The 12,761-nt window shown below is 36.2% G+C and overlaps 1 protein-coding gene across 1 annotated transcript in view; it reads left to right on the plus strand.

Moving 5' to 3' along the window:
• MYO6 (myosin VI) overlaps nt 1-12,761 on the plus strand; it is a 103,843-nt gene that overhangs the window by 77,646 nt on the left and 13,436 nt on the right. Inside the window, exons 24-27 of the mRNA XM_023725061.1 lie at nt 2,288-2,438; nt 4,239-4,447; nt 5,108-5,186; nt 6,380-6,540. Of these exons, the coding sequence (XP_023580829.1) occupies nt 2,288-2,438; nt 4,239-4,447; nt 5,108-5,186; nt 6,380-6,540 (600 nt within the window). The remainder of the gene's footprint in view (nt 1-2,287; nt 2,439-4,238; nt 4,448-5,107; nt 5,187-6,379; nt 6,541-12,761) is intronic.

Consider the following 12,761-nt stretch of genomic DNA (forward strand, 5'->3'; position numbering starts at 1 on the left):
TTAAATTTGGCATTATGTTCTTGAATAACTTTTTGAAGTTCCTCTACTACTGTGTCTGTATGTTGCCTGGCTGTTTCTGCATTCTGTCGAATTTCCTTTCTTATTCTAGAAGAGTTCTGTATATTAATCTTCTGTATTCTTCCTCTGGTAATTCCAAGAAATTCTCTTCCTCCAGAGAATTTATTGATTCCTTATTTTGTGAGCTTGCTGAAGCCATCATGGACTGCCTCTTTATGTGACTTGATATTGACTGTTGTCTCTGAGCAATCAATAATTTATTATAATTTTATTTTGTGTTTGCTTAGTGAGACCTAGCTTCTTATTTTGTTTTGTTCTGATATGCCCAAATAGGCTGCTCGTGTGCACTAGTTTGATTTTTGACACCTTTTGATCTCTAATGTCCTGTCACCAGATAGATCTGTAACTAAGTATGTGCACACCGGAGTCATTAAATTTTCCTATATGGGATCAGCTCGGGTGTGCAGGCAGTCGGTCACCAAGTGTGTGATGCAGGCTCTCACCCCCAGTCCTAGAGAGGCATGGGTGATTGGTGCAGGCACTGGACTCTGGCTGTGGTAGGGGATCATGTGCTGAGCCAGGCAGGGGGTTGACGGCTGCCCCTGAGAGTCTGAAAGAAAAGCGTTTCCCTATTCTCTAGGGTGAATAGGTAGGTGAGTTTTGCAGCTGGGCTAAGAGCACCCCACTCCGTTGGCAACAAAGACTCGAGGGCACCACTTTTTCTTGAACTCCTGTAGCAGGTGACTAAGCACTTTAGGAGCTACCACCAGTCCTCCAGACCCTTCTACAGATCGATAAAAGTGCCTACTTGAGGGGCAGGGCTGTTTTGAGGGTTACAGATCTGCCCGTTCAAAGCTGAAGCAGTTGAAATTAAACTTCAGATGTTTGCCCTGTTGTACTGTGGCAGTGAGGGCTAAGGCTGTTGAGATGGGTCCCCACAAGTCTATACAGGAGTGTAAGGCACTCAGAGTCTGCGGACCCCTGATTTCTGTGGCCAGCAAAGGAGCTGTGCCGACTCTGTGTTCCTGGTCTAGGGGAGCCAGCAGCTTATTTGTTACCTCTCCAAGGCCAGGAGAATGGGTCAGGGTGCCTTTTGGGATCTACTTCCGGCCCAGTGGACTCCCGGTGCAGAGTGCAGAGGGAGGAGGTAAAAGGAAGAAAGGTTTTTCCCAAATCTGGTGCAGAGTGCGGAAGTAGGCCGTAAAAGGGAGAGAGGTTTTTCCCAAATCCAGTGCAGAGCACAGAGGTAGGAGGTAAAAGGGAGAGAAGTTTTTCCCAAATGGGCTTTTTTTTTTTAATCGCCGCGAAAGCGGGTACGCATGTACTTATCCTAGCCTCTTGGGAACTGCTCTTCACTGGTTCAGAGTGTCCAAGCAGAATCTCTGCTGCTGGGTCTCTCTCGATGTGGAAACTGCTTTTCAAGTGCGCGCACAGCACAGCTGTTTGCCTTCTTCACTGTGGACCGGCGTGGCGGTGTCTCTGCAGTTTCACTGCCGCGGCTCTAGTGCTTCTCACCTCTTCCAAACGGTCTTCCTCTCCCGTATGACTCAGATGGATTTCTTAACCTTGCCTTGTTCAGGGCCGCCAGATGTTCACATAGAATCAAATCACTTGTCTTTCCAGGTCTTTGTTGTAAGAGGGATATAGAAGTGTCTAACTACTCTGCCATGTTGACCACGACTCCTCCAATGTAAACATTACAAAAAATTGAAATAAATGGTTAGAGAATGGATATTCTGATTATTTTAATGACTTGAGTTTCTTGAGAACTGTCAAATTGACATTGCTAAAAGCTGAAATTTTATTACTGAAATATTGAAACTTACACTCTTTGTCTCAATATTTTGACCATATTTGTCAAGATTATCTATAGGAATTATGTAGTCTCACTGTAAATTTAGTGTTTATTTCTTATTTGAGTCTTTCAGTATTAGTTTGCACTTTTTAAACATGAAGGTCTAAATAACTATTGATTGTTAAAACCTCACCAAGAGATTAGGTAACTTACGTTAGTCTATAATTTGAGTTTTTAATTTTTGTCATTCTAAATGTAGATTTAAATTGCATTGACAAACATTGATATCATTCACACCCATATTTGATTATTTCTTTTTACCCTCAACAAGAGATCTGAAAAGGAAATACTAAATAATATTGAGAACATAAGTGAAATTTTAGCACTATGTGTTTAACACTTTATTTATAAAAAAGTCCTCCTATATCATTAAATGGTGAAGTTAAACTCTGATGACGTATCTCATCTTTACAGCATCGATGGCCTGGTTAAGGTGGGCACGCTGAAAAAACGACTTGGTAAATTTAATGAAGTAGTAAGTGCATTGAAAGATGGAAAACCAGAAATGAATGAACAGGTCAAGAATCTTGAGATTTCTATTGATGCTTTGATGGCCAAAATTAAGGTATGTACTTTTACTCCAAATGACTTTGACTTTTATATAATTTAACATCTTTGGTTATTTGCATTGAGATTATATAGGAAAAATGTCTATTTTTTTAAAGATAAAAAATGTTAAATATTGAGTCTATATGGTGTGGGTGGATGCTGATTGTAATATTCTCTCTGCTCTCCTCTATGTTTGAAAATTGTCATAACAAAAAGAAAAAAAGGAAGACAATTCATAATGAGATTTCATCTGTTCTTATGAAAGATTTTATTCCCAAAATAGTAACTAAATACTATACTTCATTGATAAGCTTTTGCATAATCACAATTGAGAAAGAATTACTGCAGATTATTTTAATTTGATGCTTTCTGCTTTCAGAAACTAATTTTTAAATTATAAAAGTAATGTAATATTATTGAAAATTTGGAGAAAACCAACCAGAAAAACCTTAATCCCCCTACAGTAACAATTCAACTATTATACTATGGTATATTGCCTTCTAGTTTTATTTAATATGCATATATTTTTATCTAGTCCTTATCATAATGAACATTTATTAATTTTGTATCTCTAACATCATGTTATATGCCTTGTCTGTGTTATTCCATCATCTTCATGTAGGTTATAATATAGTTTAACTGTTACGAAAGTAGCAATTTTCCCTTTGATTTTTTAGGGAAACTAGATTTTTTTTTTTTTTTTTAAATGTTTTTCACTTTTTTGATTAATAGTGAGATTGAAAAAATTTCTATATGTTTATTAATTATATTTCATTTGTCTGTTCATATCTTTTCCTAAGTTATGTTTTAGGGTCTTAATTTTTTTTTCATCTTATTTCATAATGCTTTTGTATAAAAAAAACATTAATCCCTGGTTGTTGTTGTTGTTAGGTGCCATTGATGATTTAGACTCCTAGCGACCCCATGTGACAAAGTATAACTGCCCCACAGGGTTTTGTAGGCTGTAATCTTTACAGAAGGAGCCCTGGTGGTTCAGTGGTTAAGCGCTCCGCTGCTAACCAAAAGGCTGGTGGTTTGAACCCACCAGCCGCTCAGTAGGAAAAAGATGTGGCAGTCTGCTTCTGTAAAGATTTACAGTCTTGAAAACCCTACGGGGCAGTTCTGCTCTGTCCTACAGGGTAGCTATGAGTTGGAATTGACAGTAGCGGATTTGGTTTTAGTTCTGGATCTTTAAGGAAGCAGATTGCAAAGTCTTTCTCTTGCAGAATTACTGGGTGGGTTTGAACCTCCAACCTTTCAGTTAGTGGCTGAGTGCCTAACTGTTGTGCTACCAGGTCTCCTTAATCCTTGGTTCATGGTCCTGTATCTTTGGAATTACATAGACTAGAATAAATACCTTAAAATGAGCTTCTTGTCATTTTCTGCAGATATTTTATGTAGACAATGGTAAGTATCTTGGAGGTAGGATAAAGGATAAAGAAGGCCAGGAGAAGAATGGCAATCCTATAGATAAACTTAGCTGATTTTACAAATATGTCAGAGGCTATCTCTATTTATGTGATGTCATTATCAGTTAAAATCAACCAGCCATATTTTTTAAAGACTAACTTAGGAAAACCAACCAACAATTTTGGATGTATTTCTTAAATATTCCTTCGGTACTGTTCTAACATTTCATTAAAGATTAGGAAACACTAGCTGAATTAGCTAATTATTCCTAAAAAATATTGTTTAACTATAATATGTTACCTGCCACAGTACACCCTTAGATATTTGATTATTTGATTGATAGAAAATAGGGTCAAACATTTGTGTGCAGAGATAGCTTTTTACATACTCTATTTTGTTTATTAAGTCCACTCTGATGACAAGGGAACAAATACAGAAAGAGTACGATGCACTAGTTAAAAGCTCAGAGGGACTCCTCAGTGCATTACAGAAGAAAAAACAGCAGGAAGAGGAAGCAGAAAGGCTGAGACGCATTCAAGAAGAAATGGAAAAAGAAAGAAAAAGACGTGAAGAAGACGAACGACGTCGAAGAAAGGAAGAGGCGGAAAGGCGGATGTAAGCCGTTTATACTGTGGTTATTTGAATTAGAGATGACCAGCGTAGTGAATTCTTGGTGTTGACGGCAGTTAATGAATACTCTTATTTTTAAAACTAACATTTAAAAAATTAATTTTTGAATAAGTTTGAAAGTTGATAAAATAGCTTATTGTATAATAAGAATGACATAAATAAAATGATTGCAACTGAAATCTGAGTTTTGGTTAGAATCTTACACCTGAGGATTTCTTAGCTTCTTTTTTAAAATTATGACATGTATATTGTAAGCTAGAAAAATGGGTACTACAATTTTTCTGCAGTTTAAAAACTGGCAACTTTTTAGAAGATTTCCATGAGAAGGTAGACGGAAGAAACTTAAGAGTTATTTAGTTGGAGAAAGGGTACAGAGAAACACATGTAATCAGGACCTTACAGCTAGGGTTTGTAACCAGGCTGATCTACAGTTTTTAAAGGTTGTGGAATATAATTACATTTGTTTTATTTCAGAAAATCAGTAGAGTTAGATTTTATATTATTCAAAATAAGTTGATAATGTATATGACTAGGAGGTTAATTTGAGTTCCATTCTGTATCCTTTGTTTATTAGTAGTTAAATTGCCTTCTGAAGGATTCCTTATTTTCTGTTACATTTTAAAAGAGTTTTCTATTTGTTGTTAGGAAACTTGAGATGGAAGCAAAGAGAAAACAAGAAGAAGAAGAGAGAAAGAAAAGGGAGGATGACGAAAAACGTATTCAGGTATGAATTTATTAGATAATTTGGATTGAATATCTATCGAAATAGAATCCACAACATTATAAAACAAAAGAAGTGAAAACAAGATCTTGATGTGCTAAATAAGCTAGTTTATCCCTGAGACCAAAGGGAGTTTCTGAAGTGGTTATGGGAAGGGACTTTGGAGTTAGGTAAGTGGGTTCAAATCCTGCTCTGTCACTGGTAGAAATTGTGGCATTGCACAGGTCATAATAAGTAACTCTTTGGGCCATGCTTTTCTCTCCAGAATGGGGATGGATAATAGCTGTGAACATTAAACTAGTTAACACATGTTAAAGCATTTAGAATAGTGCCTAGCTCAGTAAATATTAGTTTTGTTATTTTTGCTATTATAATACCTAAGGGAAATTCACATGAACATTTACTCAAAACATAATTACTGTGTTTTAAAAAACTGTTATAACACTTTGTAGTTATTGGTATTAATAGGTTTGAATTATGATATTTTCCCTGCCTCTGTTTTTTTTTAAAGTCCTGTGTCTGTGTCAGAATAGTTGATCATGTATTTGAGTCTCTCTTTGTCTTGGCTTTCATAATATATCCTAAGTATAACCATCATTTAAAATTTCTGACATCTGTTGGCTGGGTGTTGGTATTAATATGATATCTAGTCATTGTTGTTAATTACCACCAAGGAGGCTGTGACTCATGACAACTTTATGAACAATATACCAACACATTGCCTGGTCCTTCATCCTCATGATCATTGGTGTGTTTGAGTCCATTGTTGCAGCCGTGGTGTATTTTGAGTGCCTTCTAGCCTAGGGGGCTTATCTTCCAGCACTATATCAGATAATATTTTGTGACACATAAAATTTTCGTTAGTTAATTTTCCTAAGTAGATTGCCAGGCCTTTCTTCCTAGTCTGTCTTAGTGATACCTAGAATACTCGTGATACTTTGGATACTCTTTAGAATGGTGGAGCTGTGGTCCCTCTACCTTCTTTTGGAATTAGCAAAGAAAGGAAAGATGGAGATTTGTTTGGAGCATGAATCTTAATATAGAAGAGACTAGAGACTGAAGAGATTTGTAGCTAAACAATATTCCTCAGTAACGAACTTGCATGGAACAGTTACCCTTTCCCTTTAACAATAATTGGGATGGTCAAGTAAGCAAGTGGAGACCTCTTAGTGAAACTGGCTTTCTGTCCTTGGCAGGCTGAAGTGGAGGAGCAACTGGCCAGACAGAGGGAGGAGGAATCTCAGCAGCAGGCGGTTCTGGAGCAGGAGCGCCGGGACCGGGAGCTGGCCCTGAGGATCGCCCAGAGTGAAGCGGAGCTCATCACTGACGAGGCACAGGCTGACCCTGTGCTCCGGAGGTACGGGGCCCTTGGGTGGGGTGTGGCACCCTGTCCTTTGCTTTTCTTTGCCTCTCTGCTTCTCATTTCCATTGGAAAGGAAAACAGAAAATCATACTCCTCAGGTCCTCATATATTTTAAATAAAAATGTTTTAAAATTATTTTTACCCACTTACATACCCAAGTGAATGAAATAATTGATTTTTCATCAAATTGATAAACTATTGAGAAGTAAAACTGATACTTCAGTTAGTGAGCACTTTGTTCAGGAAATATCTCAACTTCTGTTCTGAAATTGTCTGAGAGTATTGTATATTGGGTAGAAATCGAATTTCTAAATACCTGTCATTATACTCTAGCATAGGAATTAATATAATTCAGTTTAATATATTTGGGTTGAGATTTATTATTTTCCTAATGCAACTTTTTTTTTTTTTTTAACATATGTATATTTTACACCCTAACACTTGGAATGAGGAGAAATTTATCCTCCAGTGTCTCACAATGTCTTAGAATAAATGCGTTTCCCTTTCCAAGAAGAACGATTAATCACACTGAAGTGTTTTGTGTCTCCTCTGGTTTCTTAGTTATCTCTAAATCCTATAGTTTATTGGCATGTGGAGGACTGTGAAAGTTCATATTAAAAGTTTTAAGAAGGTTTTAATATATCTAGTTCATTCAAAATATTTTAGAATGTGGACATACTAGTTATTTGATTATTTACTTATATACACACTACAAAAGCAAAGCAAAACTAGTTTGTAGGCTACCTTTATATTTTGGGTAGTATGTTGTATATATATATTGAGAGACATAAATATCTGTCACCATGTTTTTCAGAATTAAAGAGCAAAGCAAATTTTTATTCTAGAAGTTTCTTTCTTACCTATTGCCCAATATGTTAAGGAGCTCTGGTGGTGCAGTGGTTAAGATCTCAGCTGCTAACCAAAAGGTCGGCATTTCAAATTCACCAGCTGCTCCTTGGGAACCCTATGGGGCAGTTTTACTCTATCTTATAAGGTCACAATGAGTTGGAATGGACTCACTGGCCACAGGTTTTTTGGTTTTTGGTTTTTGACAAAATATAATTGAAGCACAGCCACTAGATGGAGCGATTTCCTTGTGAAAGGAATAACTTGCATTCTAATGGCAGGGCAGTGTTTAGGAAAGAAAAAAGGGTATTTGTAGGTTGCCTTCACGTTTTTTTCTAGTAAGTAATTACATAGGGGAATTCTGGAGTCTGAATTTTATACGAAAATAATTGAAAATAAACAGAATTGTTGTTGTTCGTTGTCTTCAAGTTGTTTCCAACTCATGGCGACTCCATATAAATTGAATAGGCCTGTACAAATACAGGGCATTATAATAATTCTCAAACTTCTGGATTTGAGTCCAATGTTTGGCCTTTTATTAACATTTCACTGTAATTGAAGTATTTTCACCTGGCTATAGCCTTTGTGATGGGGCCTTGGTGGCGCAGTGGTTAAGAGCTATGGTGTGCTACGGCTGCTAACCAAAAGGCCAGCAGTTCAAATCCACCAGCCGCTCCTTGCAAACCCTATGGGGTGATTCTACTCTGTCCTGTAGGGTCACCATGAGTAGAAATCAACTCGATGGCAACAGGTTTGGCAACAAGGTTTTTTTTTTTTTAAGCTTTTTATGGCCTTTGTAATTGCATACTCAGCTCACTGCTGTTTCATTCCTTCCACTTGTGTTATGTCAGAATGACTGGGAGCCTTTGTGTATCTTCAGTGACTAGGGCGACTAGTCCAGGCTGTTAGACAATCCAAGCTTTTATAGTTGCTATTCTTGGTATCTGTGAGGAAGTACTGCAGTTAACAGAGCTGGCTTTATTATAACTGAAGTTCATTTCTAGGGGACTCATTAATGGAGCTATTATTAGTACTCATATGACCAAATTTTATGTTTAAAAATCTGAAATATTAAGCCATACCCAGTGTTATTCCATATGGTATGTACAAATACTGGCTCATATGTGGACTGCTTCCCATCTTCAGAAAGGTCCATGTCTTAGTCATCTAGTGCTGCTATAACAGAAATAACACAAGTGGATGGCTTTAACCAAGAGAGATTTATTGTCTCACAGTCTAGTAGGCTACAAGTCCAAATTTAGGACGTCAGCGCCAGGGGAATGCTTTCTCTGTCAGCTCTGGAGGAAGGTCCATGTCATCAGTCTTCCCTTGGTCTGGGAGCATGTCAGCGCAGGAACCTCAGGTTCAAAGGACACACTGTGCTCCTGGCGCTGCTTTCTTGGTCGTATGAGATCCCCCTGTCTGTCTGCTTGCTTCTCTCTTTTATATCTCAAAAGAGATTGGCTTAAGACACTCTCTCATCTTGTATTTCCCATCAATATAACTGCCACGAATCCATCTTACTGCATCATAGTGATAGGATATACAACACGTAGGGAAATCACATCAGATGACAAAATGGTAGACAGTCATACAATACTGGGAATCATCGCCTAGCCAAGTTGACAGATATTTTTGGGGGAGAAACTTCAATCCATGACAGTGCACTTCTCCCAGGGAAGGTGGTCTCTGAGAAAGCGTGGACCATTTAGGTCCTTTAATGTAAATGGTAAGTTACCTGTGATTTAAGCTAAGCAGAATTAACTAGATAACGGCTCACTGATTAGTAATTAGGAGCCCTTCAGGCCATTATGACCTTGAAAAGCAGAACAGTTTTTGCTCTCGTGTGGACAGTCTAGGAATGGTGTTCCCCTCCTGTGGAATGCCTGTTTAAATCTTCACAGAGCTTTCCCTGGCCCTTCAGGTTCTTGTGAGTTCCTTCCCTTTCGAACCTCATAGTTATTTTATACTCTCTACACATGGGGTCACCATGAGTTGGAATCAACCCGACCGCAACTAACAACACTCCAAGCTTTAGCAATTCATTATGGGTAATGTTCTATACTGATTGTCCATGCTCGATAATTTTATCTTACTTTAGTGGGCTATAAACATTTCAGAATGCTTATCTTACCTTTGTTAGCACTAGATTCTTTCTATAACTGTTTATTAGAACTCTCTGAGGAAACCTGTTCTTAACATATGGCATTAAAATGTTGTTCTTGGGTTCTTTGATGGATTAAAAAATATTTATATGGATTCTGCTGCAATAAACAATTTGAAGTTACTTTTTCAGCTTGGATTCTCTTCCAGTAATTTCTAAGTAAGAATTGTTTTCCACATATATAGTCTGTTTTAAAATATAATCTCAATCAATTACATGTATAATCCTTTTATGCACAATGATGATTTCAAATTACTTAAAATTATAAAGTAACTTCCAGATTCTATTTAAATTCTCACTATATACGAATTTACTAATCTAGATGTAATATTTTCCTTTAATTTTCATTGAATTGAATCCCTTTAGTTCATTCTTTTCTAATCATTTTTAGTAAAGATTAAAAATATATAAAATTCATACCTCATACTTGATTAAATAAAGATAATGGAGTTTTAAAATCAATAAGGAATTGAAACAGATTTTTACGATCAAAATTTTCATAATTCAGAGTTGTTTATGGTATTAACTAAAATACATTCTTTTCACAGAAATGATGGAGTAAGACCCAGAATGACACCGTATGTCATTTCCCTCTTTTAAAACTTCATTTAGTCTTTTGAACTTTTTAAAATAGTATGTGGTTGCTTTAGTAGAAGAATTAGTTTCCCCATTGAAGTAAATTTTGAATTATTTCCTTTATTAGATAAAGAAAAAGATGTAGCTCATTATTTTCCTTTTTTCTTGGCCAAGACAAATGTTTAATGCTCTCGTATAGTGTTCAATCACAATAGTTCATGATTTGGTTTCCTTCTTCATGTTTTCCAACTTTGTTTGAACTTTGACACCCGTTATCTTTTATGTGTTTTTTAATTATTCGTCACCTTACACACCTTTATTGAAGCAGGTTTGGGGGTATGAATAAGAATAAATAAAATATTTAAAGTGGTTGAGTAATAGAAGCTTAGTTTTTAATACCTGATAGTTCATTCTACTAATATCCAAACTATGTCATAATCTGAAGTTATAAATGTAATGCTAAATCTGGTGCTAAAGTATCTTTTTGTTATCAAAATCTTCCCACAGAGAGAGAATCCAAGTAATATTTGTAATACATAGAAAACCTGATTTTTAATAGCTTTAAGGACCTCAACTGCTACTTTTTAGTGGTGGTTCTTGATTATCAGTTTCCAACATCAATAACAAATGTTTTGTAAATGGTAAGACATAAATAATCCCTCCTCCAAATAATATATGTGGAGGAGAGCTAAGAGTATAGTCATTTATAATAAAATATTTATTTTAATATGAAAGTGCTTGTGCACAACTATAGCAGAGGACATAAGTAATCAGATGCTTTTATTTATACATAGACTCACCATGAATTTGACAACTACAAATGCAGATTGATACAGACCTGTTGTATCATTCAAACGTCATGAAATTGTGAACAATCCTTTGTAAAGTTTTGAATGAAGCAAAGTACAGTCTCTTCTCAATTAAACAGTAGTTGCATTCCTAGAAAAATTCTGTGAATATTAAAACCATGCCAAAAAAAACGTACATGTAAGACTTTGTTTACATGTAAACATTATGTATATACATACTTCATCTATATATCTGGTGGACATGGTGAAGTCACATGGGACATGGGAGAGTTCTTCCTTGTGCAGAAAATTCGGCATCCCTGCCCCGTCTCAGCAAATGCCAGCAGTGCACTCTTACAGCATTGTTGTTACCATCATGCAACCGTGATGTCTCCTGGGGACACCATTGCCCTCCTAAGAACACTTGCTCTATAGTTACCATTTGAGCTTGAACTAAGTAAAAATTAATCAAAATAAGCTTTACAGCTCATAATTAAGATGAAATTGTGAGCATTTGAATATAGTTTGGTAAAATCATAAGAAAATAGTACCTGGAGGCATGAGCCATTTCTGTCCAGTGTGTTTGGGGTAGCGCCTAGTGCATTAACATAGGATCAGGTAGAGTATTGAATCCGTAACGATTGTCATCCAGCGTAGTATCTGGGCAGAAGGAGAATTCTGTGTAAGGTCAACAGACCAAGTGGTAAAGAGCTCTGAAAGGCCAGGGATTCCTTGAAATCTGCTGTAGGAAAAGAAATGGAGGAACTTCCAGGAGAAAGAGACAGTAAAAACAGATGCTCTTGGATACTGGGACAGAAATTGTGAGGTGGGGTGATAATAGAATTAAAAGTATTGATCAAAATCACCCTGATTTTGAAAGTTAGAAAATTCTGAGAAACTGCTAGTTTAAAGAGAGATTGATAGACTTGTGATCGAAAGATAATTTTTATTCAGCTGTATTTGTGTATTTTATTTTGTGTTTGTTCTCTGAGATTATGTTTTGAAATATTACTCCTCCTCTGTATGTTTGCTTGGGTAGACCTCCGTCAGTACCTGATTGTAGTAGCCAGTGTTCGTTACAAAGACATTGGGATACAGGAGTCCTCCCTTCTTTGAAAATCAGGGTCCCAGTTGGTGGCAGGCTTCCAGGAAACTATGCTATGCCCTGAAGCAAACATACTCATCTTCTTTTCTTAGGATTTTTACTGATTGGTAAGGTTTTGAGGTTACCAGAGTCTGATGACTAGAATAAGTAAGAAAATAATTAATTGTGGAAGGAAGAGAGCAAAGGTCAGGAAAATAAAATAATGAAGTTGAAGTGTTGATGAAAATGAAACTTCAAGTATATTCCAGAGAATTAAACAAATATGGAGAAGAGTTACACTGTCCTGAGTAATAAAAGAAAATAAGTTTTTGCTTTTGGGAAACATGGCTTGCAAAGTCAGAATGCTTCAGATATTTAACTTAACAAGAACATCATGTACTTGTATTCTTTTTTTTTTTTTTTAAGCATGCTTTGATTTAGAATGTAGAGCTTTGAATTCATCAGTCTTTAAATTCTGACACTGTGAAATACATCAGCTTGGTTTATCACCTTTATGCCTTGTCTAATTAATATTTATTAAGCAACTCCAGTTCAAAAATCCTTGTATAGAATGTGTGTACTGCCTACTTTCCTATATGCAGTTAGAAAATGCTATTTATATTCTATACATAAAAAATACTACATAAGTGTGGCTCTTGTGAGATTTTATCTAAAAGCTCTGTGCTGCTAAAATGGAGACATGTTCAAATAACTTCAGCTGGATTTAAACAAAAATTTTGCTGTATTTTATATACAG

The sequence above is a fragment of the Trichechus manatus genome, unplaced genomic scaffold (genome assembly GCF_000243295.1).
Source record: "Trichechus manatus latirostris isolate Lorelei unplaced genomic scaffold, TriManLat1.0 scaffold00283, whole genome shotgun sequence".
In the NCBI taxonomy this organism is placed as follows: Eukaryota; Metazoa; Chordata; class Mammalia; order Sirenia; family Trichechidae; genus Trichechus; species Trichechus manatus.